Source organism: Sminthopsis crassicaudata, chromosome 2, assembly GCF_048593235.1.
Source record: "Sminthopsis crassicaudata isolate SCR6 chromosome 2, ASM4859323v1, whole genome shotgun sequence".
In the NCBI taxonomy this organism is placed as follows: Eukaryota; Metazoa; Chordata; class Mammalia; order Dasyuromorphia; family Dasyuridae; genus Sminthopsis; species Sminthopsis crassicaudata.
Window position 1 is genome coordinate 502,296,655 of NC_133618.1, and position 17,507 is coordinate 502,314,161.

The 17,507-nt window shown below is 33.2% G+C and overlaps 1 protein-coding gene across 14 annotated transcripts in view; it reads left to right on the forward strand.

Annotated features, from left to right (window-relative positions):
• The window catches only part of PRRC2B (proline rich coiled-coil 2B), a 118,508-nt gene that overhangs the window by 51,109 nt on the left and 49,892 nt on the right, over nucleotides 1–17,507 (forward strand). For all 14 annotated transcript variants that reach the window (XM_074293913.1, XM_074293911.1, XM_074293920.1 and 11 more), the window contains exons 2-3: nucleotides 15,838–16,007; nucleotides 17,255–17,432. In XM_074293913.1, the coding sequence (XP_074150014.1) occupies nucleotides 15,893–16,007; nucleotides 17,255–17,432 (293 nt within the window). In that variant the 5' untranslated portion in view covers nucleotides 15,838–15,892. The remainder of the gene's footprint in view (nucleotides 1–15,837; nucleotides 16,008–17,254; nucleotides 17,433–17,507) is intronic.

Genomic DNA, 17,507 nt, shown 5'->3' on the forward strand with positions numbered 1-17,507 from the left:
GTGGGGAAGGGTGGCCAACAATGCTAAAACCTTACATTGAAATGGTTTAAGGAGGGGAAATTATTTATACATACACAGTTGTATATAGAAATGCAACTTATTCATTAGGTAAATATGAGGGAAGAAAGAGAAGTGTGTTTGAGGGGAGAATGATAAAGGGGAAGATGGAATAAAGGATTAATGGTTAAAAAAATAGATTTTTTTTTTTTGGTGGGGAGAGAGATAAGAAAATGAGTTGATATTGGATTACTTCCTGTCTAGGGGAGGGGGGAATAGAGGAAGGAGAGAGAAAATTTTGGGACATAAGGTTTTGCAAGGATGAATGTTCAAAAATTATCTTTGCATGTATTTTGAACATAAGAAGCTATTATAAATTAAAAAAAAAATGAGATGGAGAGAACTACATGAATGGGACAACCTTATCCATAAAATGAAGCAGAGAGCAGAATTAATTTAAAATCAGAATCCAACAATGTGCTGTTTACAAAGAGACTTTAATATGCTTCAGCTGAAGTAGAAAATGTTGGGGTAGCACTCATAATCTCAGACAAAGCAAAAGCAAAAGTAGACCTAATTAAAAAATATAATCAAGGAGACTACATTATGCTAAAAGGGTACCATAAACAATAAAGTAACATTAAAAAATATATAGCAAATTTCTTTGACAAAAGCCTCATTTCTCTAACATAAACTGAGTATAGAACTGAGTTAGATTATAAAAATAAGAGCCATTCCCCAATTAATAAATGGACAAAGGATATGAAGTTTTCAGAAGAAGAAATCAAAACTATTTGCAAACAAACATTTGAAAAAATTCTCTAAATTCTGACTAGAGAAATGCAAATTAAAACAGCTCTGAGGTATTTCACATCTATCAGAAATGACAAATGCTGATGGCTATGAAGGAAAGTAAGTACATCAATAAATAATTGGAAGAGTTGTAAAAGTGGTCCAACAAATCTAGAAAGCAATTTGGAACTATTCCCAAAGGTCTATAAAACTGTTGCTTCCCTTTTGATCTAGCAATATCATTAGTACATCTTTTTCTCAAAGGTATTAAAGGAAAAGAACCTATATGTACATAAATATAGTAACTCTTTGTAGTAGTAAAAAATTGAAAATTGAGGGAATGCTAGTCAATTGGGAATGACTAAAGTTTGTGGCATATGATTGTGATATATGGAGTACTATTGTCTTGTGGGAAATGACAAAGAAGATGGTTTCAGAAAAACGTGGCAAGGTATATATGAACTGATAGAAAGTGAAGTGAGAGGAACTAGATTATTGTGCACAGTAATAACATGTTGTAGTGATATTCAACTAAGAAAGACTTGGCAACCCCGATCAATACAAGGATCCAAGATAATTCTAAAGTAGTCAGAACTGATAAATTTTAAATATAAATTCTAATATAATTTTCTCTTTTATTTTCTGCAATATGGCTAATAGGGAATTATGTTTTGCATGATTTCACATGCATAATTTAAAAAATATTCCCCCCAGGGGGCAGCTAAGTGGCACAGTGGATAGAGCACCGGTCCTGAATTCAGGAGGATCCAAGTTTAAATATGGTCTTGGACACTTAATACTTCCTAGCTGTGTGATCCTGGGCAAGTCACTTAACCCCAGCCTCAGGGGGGAAAAATATTCCCCCCAATTATCTAAAGACAATTTTCATTCTTTTTTAAATTTTAATATTTCCTCTCCTTTTCTCATGAGACCCTTCCTCTGACAGTAAACTACTTGTCCTAAGTTATATGTGTTCAGTCATGCAAAGCATATTACTACATTAGACATGTTATGAAAGAAGACACAGATCCCTAAGGGGTGGGAGGAAACATGAAAAAAATAAAGTGAAAAATTATATGCTTTGATCTGCATTCAGTTAAATAATGAGTTTTGTAAGAAAGCTGGGGTCTTTGAATTTATCAAAGACTGAATTATTTATGGTCATTTATACTACTGTCTTGTCTGATCAATTCCATTGATTCAGCACTCTTTCTTTCTTTCTTTCTTTTTTTTTTTTTTGCTGAGGCAATTGGGAGTAAGTGACTTACCCAGGGTCACACAGCTAGAAAGTATTATGTTTAAGTGTCTGAAAACCAGATTTGAATTCAGGTCCTCTTGACTTCAGGGCCCATCCTCTATGTACTGTGCCACCTAGCTGCCCCAATTCAGTACTTTTTCTTAATTAGTACTATATAGTTTTGATGATTACCATTTTATAATACTGTTTGAGATTTGGTATGGCTAGGCCCCTTTCCTTCACTTTTGTTTTCTTTACTCAACAACAAGATTACTATTAAGATAATTGATAATCAACTCTGATGGGCTTGGCTCTTTTCAACAATGAGGTGATTTAGGGCTAGTTCTAATGGTCTTGTGGTAGAGTCATGGGGAGAGTCATCTGTATCCTGAAAGAGGACTATGGGGACCAAGTATAAATCACAACATAGCATTTTCACCTTTTTTGTTATTGATTGCTTTTATTATCTTTCTCACTTTTTTCCTTTGATCTGATTTTTCTTGTGCAGCATGATAAATGTGGAAATATGATTAGAAGAATTGTACATGTTTAATTTATATTGGATTACTTGCTGTCCAAGGGAGGGAGATGGAGGGAAAGGAGTAAAAAAAAATTTGGAACACAAAGGTTTTTGCAAGGGTGAATGTTGAAAACTATTTTTGTGTGTATTTTGAAAATAAAGACTTATTAACAAATTAAAAAAAATAACTGTAGACAATGTAAAATACTTGGGGAATTTCCCTGCTAAGACAGACCCAGGTACTATATTCTATACATTATAAAACATTTTTCATGCAAAACAAATCTAAGTAACTGGAGAATTATTAAATCCTTGTGGGAGGACTGAGCTAATATAGTAAAAATGACAATTCTATCTAAATAATTTGCTTATTCGGTGCCAAATCAAATGATCAAAAATTATTTTATAGAATGAGAAAAAAATCATAACAAAATTCACCTGAAAAGAACAAAAGGTTAAGAATATCAAGGAAATTAAAAGAAAAAAAAACAATGTTCAGTTTCCAGTTTCTAGCCACTACAAAAAAAACTGCCACAAACATTTTTGCACATTACCTCCTTTATGATCTCTTTGGGATACAGACCCAGTAGAGACACTAATGAATCAAAGGATATGCACAATTTGGTAGCTCTTTGAACATAATTACAAATTGCTCTCTAGAATGGTTGATCACAGAATGGAGTTCACAACTCTACCAACAATGTATTAGTGTCCCAGTTTTCCCATATCCCCTCCAAAATTTATCTTTTTCTTTTCCTAACAGTTATTTTAAAAGGAATTTTTCTTTCTATCTATCTATCTTGCAGGACTTTGCTGGTAAATTTTTAAAATATTGATGATTTATATAGTTTTATCTTATATCCTGAAACTTTGATAAAGTTAATTATTTCAACTAGTTAGTTGATTATTTAAGGTTCTCTAAATGTACCATCGCATCATCTGCAAAGATTGATAATATTGTCTCCTTGTTGCCTATTCCAATTCCTTCAATTTTTTTCTTCTCTTATTGATATAGCTAACATTTCTAATATAATATTGAATAACAATGGGAATAATGGGTGTCCTTGCCTATCCCTAATCTTATTGGGAAAGTTTCTAGCTTTATCTCCATTACACGTAATGCTTGCTAATGGTTTTAGCTACTACTTATCATTTTAAGGAAAGCTCCATTTATTCTTATGCTCTAAAACACTATTAGAAGTTGGTATTTTGTCAAAAGCTTTTTCTGCATCCATTAAGATAGTCATATGATTTTTGTTGGTTTTGTTATTGATATGGTCAGTTAGCTGATGAATTTCTAAATACTAATCCAGTCCTGCATTCCTAAGGTAAATTCTGCCAGGTTATAGTGTATGAGCCTTGTGATATAATTGTTGTAATCTCTTTGCTAGCATTTTATTTAAAATTTGGGCTACAGTACAGACTTAGCTGTGGTATTACTGAGTCAGAGGGCATGCTTGGGCATAGTTCCAAACTGGTTGGACGGTTGGGTCAGTTCACAACTCCACCAACAGTATACTAATACCTTAGTTCTCCCATATCCTCTCTAGCACCCATCATCCTCTCTTTCTGTCATTTTAGCCAATCCAGTCACTGTTTCAAATTGTATCTCGAATCAGAAGTGAGGATATAGCAATCTAATGGGAGAAATAGTGAAAAAAAAAATCTTCTTACGAGATATCAGTATAAATGGAAGGTAATTACAGAGGGAAGGCAGTAACGCTGGTTAGACTGAAAAGTTTTTAGATTTAGATTGTCTTAATGGAAGCAAGAAAGCCAGCAAACAGAAATAAGGAGAGGAAGAAATACTGGCATGGAACATAGTTTGTGAAAAGGCACATAATCAGCAGTTGGAGAGTCATGTTCTAGGCATATCAAAAAAGCCTGTGTTGCTGGATAGTAAAGTATTCAAGAAGGGAGTAAAATATAAAAAGACTAGGAAGGCAGGAAGGGACTAAGATAAAAAAGGATTTTATATTTGTTCCTGAAGGAAATAAGGCTAGGTACTTTTAGGCAGTGAAACTAATCAAAAGAGAATTTTAATAATCCAGTTAAGAGAAAGGGGATAAGATAGGAGAGGTATTTTCCATGTAAAAGCAATAAAATTTAACTGTATATTAGATATATGTAGGGAAGTGCAAATGAAGAGTTGAGAATGACATTGAGGTTGCTCACCTGAGTGATTGGGAAAATCATGGTATCTTCAATAATTTTGTGGAAGTCTGAAATGAGGGGAAGGTGTGTTTGGCAGAAAAATATCCGCTTTGTTTGGGTGGAATGTAAAATTAGTCCCATCAGTAAGCATTATTAAGTGCCTACTAGAATAGGCATGATAAAAGGGGCATTCTGCTAGAGAATATGGATGGGGTTGGATCAAAGGTGCATGCAGATGGAGTTCCCTTGGCAAGAAAGAGCTATCTTATCTTGTGTTATTAATGGAAGTCATAGAATTTGAAGAGGCTGATGAACTAGGAGATCAGAGTGTTTAAGGAGATATGTCTGTCTATCTCTCCTTCCCTCTCTTTCTTCATCCTCCTAGACACACACACGTTATATATAGACATGGACATAGATCTATCTCTCTCTCTATGTGTCTTATATTAATTTGTCTTGCTATTTGAATGTTATCCTAACATTGAAAATCTATCACAACGAATAGTAATTGGAAGAAGAGGAGAGAATTTTCTGGTAAATGACTTCTAGGTGGGGAGATAAGTTCTTCTCTTATCCAAAATTAGGACAGTCTTGATTATTTGTTTTGCTTAGGTTTTAGTTTGCTGCAAATAATGTCATATTCTTAATGTAAACAGACATTGCTGCTTGCTGTCTTCAGCAACAGCTGTAGCCAGCTGAAACTTCAAGTTATATTTTAGTTAGATATGGAAGACTTGTTCTTTGCGAATGGTTTTTCCCCCTAATTAGTTTTCAAACTATTTTTATAGTTAATTTCAAATTTTCCCCTTCAACCTCTTCCTTATCTATTGAAAAAGCAAGCAATATTATGCTGATTATGCATGTGAAGTTATATTTCCATATTAGCCATATTGCAAAAAATAAAGTAGGAAAACATGTTTCAATTTGAACTTAGTTCATCAGTTCTTTCTTTAGAGGTGGGATAGCATTTTTCATTATGAATCCTTTAGAATTGTCCTGTATCTGTAAGGATTCTTTTAATTTTGTTTATTTTTAACAACCAGTAATATTTATTTCAAATAATGGAATTTTTACTTGCTTATTTTGCTTCTGAAAAGAAAAAAAAAACCCCACCAACAACAAAACCCATGAAGATTTGGATGAGGGAAATTGAGATACATAAAATGTATGCCTTTCTTTTAAAATAAAAAATTTAATAAAGTAGTATCACTATAGTCACTGACTTTGCTTGCCTTTCCTGCCTTCTGAACATTCTACTTTTTTCTTTGTATTTTTAAAAGATTTTATTGTCACACTTTTTTTTTTTGACATCATTCCTTGTCTACTCAATTCCCCCTTATACAAGCCTTCCTTTGTAATAAATAAGCATAACCAAGTAAACTAATTTTGTGTAGTGATGGTTTTATCTGGAAATATATGTCTCATTTTATACTAACAGTCCATTACTTCTCTGTTAGTAAGTGGAAAGCATGTTTCATCTATCAGTATTCAGATGTCAAGATTGATCAAAGTTTTAAAGTTTTTCAAAGTTGTTTTCCTGCATAATATTGTAGCCATTTATGTGACTCATTCTTCTGGATCTGCTCTCTTCAGTCTATTGTTGTTTAGTCATATCTGACTCTTCATGACTCTCTTTGGTTTTCTTGGCAAAGATACTGGAGTGGTTTGCATTTCTTTTTCCAGCTCATTTGACAGATGAGGAAACTGAGGCAGACACAGTTAAGTGACCTTTTTGATAATACATGGTTGTACAGGTAGTGAGTGTCTGAGGTCGGAGTTTGAACTTAGGAAGATGATTGACTTTAGGCTCTATACTCTATCTATTGTGCCACCTAACTGCCCAGTTCACTCTGGACCTCTTCATACATTCTTCACAAGTTTATCTGAATCAGTTCCAGTGACCTCTTTTTTATTTTTTTTTTTACAATGCAATAATATTCTGTTACATTTCTATATCATGATGATTTGTTTAGCCATTTCTCAATTGGCAGGTGTTCATTTTTCTTTTAATATTGTCAGGACAGATTATTACTATAAATATTTCTATTTATATCAGTCCTTTTCTTCTGCCTTTGCTCTTTTGTGGCATATGACTGACTAACAGCTGGCTCAGAGGGCATGCGTAGTTGGATGACTTATGGAGCATAATTCCAAATTGCTTTCAAGATTAGTTGGACCAGCTGAGCTCTTGCAGTTAGTAAATCATATAACAATTGTCATTTATTTTAGCCAATATGATAGGTATGATAATTTCAGAATTGTTTAAATATTCACTTCTTTTATTTGATTTTTGGGGCATTTTTTTTCATGGTTGTTGATAGCTTTAATTTCTTTTGAGAACTGCCTGTTTCTAACTTTTGATCATTTGGATCAATTGCAGAATGACTCTTGTTCTTATTATTTGTTTAATATATTGGATGCCAGACCATTATCAGAGAAATTACTGCCAATATTTTTTCCTCAGTTAACTTTTCAAATTCTCATGTATTGATTTTGTTTGTGCAAAAACTTTATGTAATCAGATTGTTCCTTTTTTCTATTATGATCTCTACCTTTTGTTTGGTCAAGAATTCCCCTATTTGTAATTGTGAAAAGGATCTCTTTTCCTTTGCTTATATGTTTATGTTATACTATTTTTTGTATGAGATGTTGGTCCAAGACTTTGTTCAGAATTGCTTTCCAATTTGCCTAGCAGAACCTAGTGAGATTCTTGGTTGTTACTTGATCTGGGGCTTATTGTATATTGTACATTGTTTTGATTCATAGCTTCTAGTTCTTATGTACCTAATTTGTACCATTGATTCCCCTGCCTCCCTCTTCCCTCTTTCTAGTCATATAATTTTGATGATTATTTTTTTGTAGTACTTTGAGATCTGGTATTTCTAGCCCTCTTCTTCCTTTCCCTTGCCATTATTTCCCTAAAGATTCTTGACCTTTTGTTCCTCCAGATGAGTTTAGTTTTTATTTTGTCTAGATTTATAAAATCCCTTTTGGTAATTTGTTATGGTGTTGAATGTTTAAGTTAATTCATTTGATAGAGATTTGAATGATATATGGATGGGACTTTCGATTTCATAGGAACTCCTCTTTGAGACAAACTCCCTTTAGTAATGCAAGTTGGCACTTTCTCTTTTCCCTAAGAGGCTTGCTTAGTCACTGAGAGGTTGATTGGCTTCCCATGATTCACACAACTTCTTGGCTTTTTGGCTTTCTTTATGACCCATTTCTAATTTCACCATCTGCAAAGAAGCCTTTTTTGGCTTCTTCCTCCATAATGCTTTTTCCCTCCAAGATTGCTATGTTCCATCTACCCTACATACTTACTGCTTATATGTACCTAGGTTATTTAGATGTATTCCCTAATGGAATGAGAGCTCCCTCAGGACAGGGACTATGTTTTTGCCTTTCTTGGATGCATTCCCAGGGCTTAACACATAGTAAGCATCTAATAAATGTATGTCAAGAATGGGAATTGAACAGGTTTCTCATTCTGTTGTTCTAAATTTCATATTTAATTTAGTTGGTATTATCATTGCTGTTATATCAGCATGAGCAGTTATTTAAGACCTTTATTTATGTAAAAACTATTTTGTATTTATATTCCTATAATTCTCTTGTCTTGGTAAATGGACTGCCAGATATTTTATAAGATGTGTAGTTATTTTGAGTGGAATTTTTTTCTTTCTATCTTTTTCTGCTGAGTATTTTTGATAATACATGGAAACCCTGATAGATTAAAAAAAAAAGCCTCTTACTTTACTGAAATTAATTTTGTTATTTAGCTGAATCTCTTAGAATTTAAAAAAGTAAATTAAACATTATCCCTGCTAGGTTTCTATCTTAAAGATATCCTTCCCAAAAGGAAAAAGGACCCACTTATACAAAAATATTTATAGCAGCTCTTAGCTATGGTAGCTAAGAATTGGAAATCTAAGGGCTGCCTATCAATTAGAGAATGGCTAAACAAGCTGTAGTGTATGATTGTGGTGGAATATTATTGTTCTATAGGAAATGACAAGCAGGATGACTTCAGAAAAACCTGGAAAGACTTTTATGAACTGATGCATTGTATTAGTAGAATCAGTAGAATGTTGTCTACAATAACAGCAATATTGATGAAGAATTGTGAATGGTTTAGCCATTTTTAGCAATAGGAAGATCTAAGACAATCCCAAAGGATTAATGGCAAAGCATACTGTTCATCTCCCAGAGAAAGAACTAATTTTGATTCATATAGACCGAAGCATAGTATTTTTCACTTTTCATTTTTTTCTTTTGAGTCTTGCATAAAATGACTAATTTGGAAATGTTAAACATAATTGCACATGTATAACCTATATCTGATTGCTTACTGTCTCAGGGCAGGGGAAGAGGACAAAGGGAGGAGAAGGGAGAGGTAGACCTTGAAACTCAAAACTTCAAATAAAAATGTTATTAAAAATAATAAATTATATATTTTGTGAAAGGTGACTTATTTCTTTGCCTATCTTTATGCTCTTATTTTCTTTTTCTATTCTTATTACTTTAACATTACTTTTACATTGTTAGAAGTATACAAAGTGATAGTAGTAATAATGGACATTCTTGCTTTACTAATCTCAGATCTTATTGGAAAATCCCTTTACAAAACAATACTAACTTTTAGTTATAGATAATGACTAGCACAGTACCTGGTATATGGTAGGTGCTCAGTAAATTTTTATCGACAAATCACTATACTATTTATCATAAAAGGAGTCCCTTTGTTCTCTAGGTTTTTAATATTTTAAACATAAATGAGTATTTTTAGTCAAGCTTTTTTTTGCATCTGTTGATAATGTGATTTTTGTTTTTGTTAATATGGCTCGTTATATTTATAGTTTCATAAAATTGAACTAGCCCTGCCTTTCTGGTTTAAATCCAACCTAGTTCTAGTTTATAATTCTTTTTAATGTTGCGGTATTCTAATATTTTATCCCATATGTTTGTTAGAGATACCACTCTATGATGTTCTTTCTCTTTATTTTCTCAAATTGGATTAGGCATTAGAACTATATTTCTTTCAATGTCTTAATATCAGATTGCTTTTAATATCCGTGTCAATTGTACTGAAGTGGAGATCCTTACAAATATTATAATATAGCAGTATTTAAAGTTAAATCACAATGAAAGAAATTTGTTTAACCTAAGGGAGAGAAACTAAGTGTTCATTGCTTCTAATTTCACTAGGTGGGTATTCGGATTTTTTAAAAAAATTATTGTGTTCTATAGACAATGCCCAATCCTTCCCAAATCTAGCATCCTTAATCATCTGGTATATTATGATCTTCCTAGTTTTAAATTAATCAGTATTATTTTGTACTTGTTATAGTGCTATCAGAGTGCATTCTTATGTGTCATTGTCTCATTTGGTACTCAGAACTGCCTGTTTAAAGTTAACAGAAAAGGAAGGGATGTTGCAGCAAATGACTTGTCCAAGATTATAATAAGTGATGCTAAAGTTGGGATTAAAATCTAGTTCTCTTGACTTCTTGTCTACTGTTCTTTTCACTGGATGTGGCTTTCAGTGAAATATGAAGCTCAAGAAGGTAAAGTTTGTTGATAACCTTTTTTCTTTGCAAATACAAAGTGCACTTTTGGTTGTTCTCATTTCATTTTGTTGTCATTCATAGTTGCAATTCTGAGGTATGCCAAAGATTTCAAGAAAAACAACAACAATAATTTATCCCCCTCCTCAGGCTCCTTTTATACATTATTTTCCAAGAATTTTGATGCTATAGTAAGACTTTGGGGGGCCAGGGTCGGGATGACAGCTTCTTTATGCCAAAAATTGAGAAGACTGCTCACTTTACATCTTTATGGCAAAAATCTCTGATTTTCATTGTTGTGACTACAAATCTCTGCCACAATTTTAACCTATCTTTGGCCTTAAAAATGAAAAAAGCAGTATCATGTCTATTGCATGTGAGAATTTATTTGACTTTGGTATGAGAGAAGACACAAAGCAGCTCTCAATTTAAAAAGCCTCAGGGTGGGTAGTTAACAGTTCTCATCAGTGTCTGAATGAGACAAAATTGGTAAATGATATGGATTTTGCCTCTTTCTTCTCTTGTTCTGGCAACTCATTTTACAGCCAAGCTAAGAGGGTAAAGTTAGTTCTAAGTCCTTGATTGATTCTATCATGCCAATCAGAACTTGATTGCTTGATATGGGAAAAATGAAGTACAAATGTTTGAAGAAACTTTAATCTCAAACAACCATTCTAAAATATTTTTCTTCATCTACCATGTAAGGAACCATATTGCAACCAATCATAGATGAAATTTCATAGCATCATTTCTTTAAAATGATGTTACCTGTCCCCTTTATCTTATAGACAAGGAAGCTCTTAAGCTTGGAGGAGGAGGGGGGTGGTGGAAAAGAATTAACTAACCTAATATCACACAAAGATAGTAAGTAGTAGTGGGTTTTTTAGTCTTAAATTAAAATACCTTCTGGTCTGCATAAATTAGTAGCATGGTGAAATAAAGAGAATGGAGTTGAGGTGAAAGAATATGGAGTCAAATCTTAGCTCTCTTGCTTACTACCTATATGATTGTGAGCTAGTCTTTGAACCACAGTTCCCTAATCTGAAAAATGAGGAATTTAGACTAGATGTCTCTCTTTTTGTGCTGTAAGAGCATTTGATCTTATAGATTATTGTTAATTAATTAGTTCATTAATTAATTAGTTCATTATTTCTAGATCATTCTAAAAAAGTGGGTTCAAAAAGATTTATGGCAGCTTTTTTTTTTTATAGTGATGAACTAGAAACTACAGAGATGCACCCATCAAGTGGAGAATGGCTAAACAAATGTGAATTTACTTTCACATGGAATACTTGTTACGGTTCTGAGAAATAAGGAAAGGAATGTTTAAGGAAACTTGGAAAGACTCAACAATCATTTGAGGCGTAGGGAAATGAGCAGAATCATAACAGTTTATACAGGAACAAGAGCATTGTCAAGACAGACAACTTTGAAAGACCGATCGACACCGTAACCAGTCAGAGAGGTGATGGATTTAAAACACAGAATGAGAAGTAGGTTTATAGACATGAACAATGTGGAAATTTGTTTTTCTTCACTAAGTATGTTTGTTACAAGAATTTTCCCTTTTAAATTGTGGGAAGTAGAAGGAAGAGAAGATATATTTGTCAGTTGAAAAAGGAAAAAGAAAAAACCTATTGGAGAGCCATAACAGTTATTTTTTACTAATTCCCCTGGTTGTCCTCTGTCATATAGAGAGCAAAGCTTCTTAAACCATAGGTTATGACTCCATATGGGATCATGTAACTGAATGTGGAAATCATGAAATAATGATTTATTATCAGTAAATGTTTGATTTGTATACTTATTTTATTTATCTGAATATTCAGGGTCTTGACTGGAAAAAGTTTAAGAAGCCCAGATCTAGAGGACTATTACTGTTTAAAGATAAGATGAGATAGATTTGATCATATCTCCCCAAATAATGAGAAAAGTTTGAGACAGGAAGATTTTGACAAGAAACTTGGGGTTATTGTAAGTAAATGCCCTGACACTATATTTGAAAGTGTTTATTTTTGCCTTAATATGTAGTTCTCAAGACTTTCCTGTGAGAACCATTAACCTAGCCAGCCAAAAAAGCAGCAAAAAATTGAGGGTGATCTTTCCCTCCAGATTTTTCAGTAATATGTAAAATGGTTTGGAATTCTGTTTTCCTACAGGATTAGTGAATCAACAAAGATTTATTTATTAAATGTTTACTACATGTTGTAAATGTGCTAAGTAGATTCAAAGAAATATTTATAGAAAAAACAGCCCTTGTCCTCAAGGAGCTTATATTCTAATATGGCAAAGTAGATCATATGTAAATACCTAGGTTATGTACAAGATAGATAATAAATGTGTGTAATATATACCTACACATCTATATGGAGGGAGGGAGGGGCAGAGTAGAGAAAAAAAGGGCAAATATTTTGAAAGGGGAAGGAAGGCACTGGAGTTTTGCTTCCTAGATTTCTGTAGGGAGATTTGAGCTGAGTGGCAGGAAGATGGGGGAAATTAAGAGGCAGTGGGTGGAGATATCTCTCTAAAATTTGTGGGAATGTGTGTTTAGATATGTTAGTTATTGCTGTAATTCACAGGATCCAGGTGTTTCTGAGATTGGCAGGTCCAGAATAAGTGCTGGCTGTACGGATTTTTGAATAAAATCTTTAGATAATTGAATACTTTTAGTTGAAAATGACCCTTTATAAAGGCATTACATGTGGAAATTTTTCTTAGGGTTAGAAGACAGAAATCGTGTAGTATTCATTCAGATTTACAACTTGTTAAACTGAAGAAAGGTGAATTACTCTATTATATTTCTCCATTTCCTTCCCTGTACCTGAATTTCTCTTCTGAAGTTGTAGGTAGCTCCATAGAATTTAGGAAGGATTACTTAAGGAAAATTTTTTGTACTATTCTCAAAAAAAAGGTCTAGTCTTCATTTTCATATTTAACTTTGCTATTCCCACATTTTTGAACACCATTTCCTTAGGAATTCTAGGAATTCCCCCCCCCCCCCCGCTTATGCAACGATAACTTTTAAACAGATAACTTATGACAGTGAGATTTAATTTATGATCCTTACTTCAAAACTGGATTTTAAAATTCTTCTCTGGTTTAATGAAGTTCCTGTTTTCTTCCTTGTGGGTGTATACTTAATCCAGACTGGGAGACAGTAGAGTGGAAAGAGCCCTAAGTTTGAGACTCAACATCCCCTTTTATTATATTGCCTCAGGCAAATTGCTTTACCACACTAAGTCAGTTTCCTTACCTATAAAAGGGGATATTAATAATGTGATTAACTACCTCATAGTGGAGAATATGAAGAGAGTGGAGTGAAGAAACATTTTGTAAATTTTCAAGTAGTATGAGTTGTTTGATATGTATATATTGGTAAAGAGTTGTTTATTGGCAGATGGAAGCTCATTAAATTACTGAAAGCTACATTTTATTTAGAACTGGGGAAGGAGTCTCTACTAAGAGCAAATTTCATTGGAGTTATATATGGCTGGAGAATTGATTCATTACTAGGAAAATCAGTGATTCACTTCAGTCTGTTAGTTGAATATTTCATTGAGTCAACATCAGGATAGTGGTGGGTAGTGTACCTTTGAATTAGGCATTTTGCTTAATAGGGTCACAGATTTGATACAGGAATATAAAATGCCATGTGTATATAGAATGAGATAGGAATTTAATTTCAGTGTACCCATTTGTAGTTTGAAATTTAATGATGGTTGCAACATGTTCGGAGATATCAAAACCTCCCATTAGTTGAATTTTTTTCTCCATATGTCCTACTTTTTAAAAAGAAGACCGATTGCAATAAAATAATTGAGGATTCACTTTTTTAAACATTTTCCAGGATAGACAAAGGATAATACACTTTAAGTCTAATCTCCTATACTCTTTATGTTACCCATCTATAGATTCTTATTTATTACTGGGTGTTTATTAATAATATTCATAAGCATGATTCTGAGGCACCGGAGCATTCTGTTACATTGTCATTTACAAGATAATATTTAATAATTCGTTTTAGGATACATGCTTATAACAAATAAATAAAACAATAAAAATGTTTATAAGTTATCTGACCATCTGGCCAACTCTAACTTAAATATGAAATTGAGTTGTCAGTAACCTCCTCTTTTAAAACATAAACAGGACAGTTAATTGAAATTTTGTAGAATTGAATTAAAACACTAACTTGACTTTTAAAATTGAATGCTGAAAATTGCCCCCCAAATTACTCTTGGAATATTTTGCCTTTACTAATTTAGATTTTTAATTTATGAGCATTTCTGATCATTTCAGCTTAGTTTAACCACTAACTGTGAGCAGTGATGAAGTAGAAAAGATGGTGTATGGTCTTGGACAGTGGGATGAGATACTATATAAGACTGAGTTTTTGAGAGAGGAGTGAAATGGCAACAGGTTTGTGCTGTACACTTTCTTTGTGTGGGCTTGTACCAGATTTGTGAGAAGGGGCTCCTTGATGCTCTTCTTTGTACTTCATGTTTTATGTTTTTCATTCTTTAGGATATTGATACTTGCATCTCACAAGACAGCTTTTAGATGGAATTAACCTAATGGTGAGATGAAATTCTGAAGAGAGTCTCTCCTTCAAAAAACATTAACTAACTTCTATCATGTGTTGTACTTTTTGTACTATTATGGATACACAGAAAAAGCCAAAACAATCGGACATCCAGGGTCTTATAATTTTATGTTTGGTTTCCAGCCTTTTATGGAATTAATATTTGATTTAAAGACAGTTTTCAAACACTGTCAGATTTTTTTTATCTTCCTTGCTTTTTTCTTCTATTAGTTTGTTGATTCAGATTCATAATAAAAGACATCTAACCTAATCTTAATGAGGGGGAAATAACCTGCAAACAAAACAAAGCCAGTATACTTCCTTCAGAATTTGGAAGACAGAAGAAAAATGGAGTCTAATGATTTGCATTTAGGAATCAGATACAAGTGAAATTTCTTAGACTTGGTTCCTTTTCTCTCAAACCACCTTCAAAAGTCATTGTGGAGGCAAGAATAAAAAGAATATAGGAATATAGGAAGGGCAGGTAGGCTTAGATATCTGTCCATCACAATGTATTAATTTGACAAGACTTTCTGGTTTGTCTCTGTTTAATGTCTCCCGTTTACTTTTAGAGAGTTATGGTTTTGTTGACTAACCAGATAGGTGTTAATGCTTTCCTTTTCAAAAACTATAGAATGATCGACCCTGAATAGGTAGTAACTTGTACTCTTCTCCACTAATGCTTTGAATTTGTCTGAAATGAATAGCATGAGAGGATAACTGGATTGTGCAATCTTCATTTCTTCCCCTTTTTCTTTTCTCTTTTTTGACTTTTATCTGTTTTCTTTGACGAGCTAAATGATGTATACAAGTATTTAGTAAATTTTCTACAATCTTGAAGCTTGTTCTGAATACAGATTACCTAAAGGGAAAATGTGCTAAATATTGCATTTATTGCGGCTTTCTAATAGATGCCAGATTTTCTTAGTTCAGAATTTGATCAGAGAGTATGAGCTAATTGCAGTTTCTTTTCTTTCTTGTTTTAAAGGCAAATCGGGAGTGGTGCCGAGAAAAATTTCCTTACTAGATGACATTTCATCGCAATGTCAGATCGTTTGGGGCAAATAACCAAGGGAAAGGATGGGAAAAGCAAGTACTCGACTCTCAGCCTATTTGATAAGTATAAAGGAAAGTCAGTAGAAGCTATCAGAAGCACAGGTAAGGAGGCAGAGAAACAAGTTATTTTCCTTAAATAAGGATCTCTAGACTAAAATCCATAAGAATGTAGTAATTACTATCACACTAGCTCAAGCCACTATGATCCATGAAGTCTATTGTCCTGTCTTATTAACAGTGGCAACAGGAATGTGTTGTGGGAATCATGATTGCTCCTGTAACAAAAGGCCTTGAAAGTTAAAGTCTCATTCACAATATTCCTAATTTGCCATTCTGGAATGTTTTCATGAAAATCATTGTATTTATTGCCTGTGTAGCTTCTGGGAATATTGAACTCTCTTTAAGTGCAATGACTTATTTGTCCTGAAAGCAATTTAATTCTAAGATTCAAAGATACCAGCCCTTCCTCCCAACCTTTCATCCCTGCCACACTGAGCAAGTCATTTAACCTCTCTTTGCCTCACTTTTCTTCTTCTATAAAATGAGAATAATAGTAGAACTTTACAGTTATAGTAAGGATAAAATGAAATAACTAGGTCAATAAAGTACTATTTAAATTTTAGCTTCAATTATTATTCAAATCCATATTTAACTTTTAATACCCTTAATTTTTTAAATATAAAATTCAATAATTTCTCTTTATAAGCTAGAGTCCAGTTTTTTTAGCCTATCAAGAAGGTTTTTCTTCTCAATTAAGGTTATAGAATAATTCTAAACTAAGATGAGCCATTACAGGGAGACCAGGAAATGAGATTTCTACTTCTTTCTAGTTTCTAGCAATAAAAAGATGAAAAATAAAACTGACAACTCTCAAGAAGCTTATAATCTGATAAAGGATTATGATTATAATTTCTCCTATGTTATTAGAATTATTTTCACTGAAAGGGATTTCTTAATTTTGTTATGCTTTGGTGTTTTTGGATAGAGCTACTAGGCTTGAAATTAGGAAGACTCATTTTTATGAGTTCAAATCTGGCCATTAATATACTTCCTAGATGTGTGACCCTGGGTAAGTCTCTTAACCTGATTGCTTCAGTTTCCTCATCTGTAAAATGAGCCAAGAAAGAAGTAGAAAACCACTTTAGAATTTTTGCCACGAAAATCTCAAATAAAGTCAAGAAGAGTCAGACATGACCGATTGACTCAACAATAAATGTTTTCATTTGTACTTGTGACTCTATTCTTTGTTTTTGTGTTTTAAGTCACTATCATTCAGAATTTGACAATGAATCCTTGCTGATATGATATAGCTCCTTTGTTGGCTTTTACCATCCTTTCCCATTTTACAGTTATTCCTAGACATGGCTTACAGAGTCTCGGGAAAGTTGCCACTGCCCGGCGAATGCCGCCTCCTGCAAACCTGCCAAGCTTGAAGTCTGAAAACAAAGGAAACGACCCTAACATCATTATAGTGCCCAAAGACGGAACAGGATGGGCAAACAAGCAGGACCAGCCAGACCAAAAGAGGTAAGGCCCACTGTTTGTTATCATAGACTTAGATAGGAAATGTTTGTTATCTTGTTGGCTCAGGCCACATTGTTT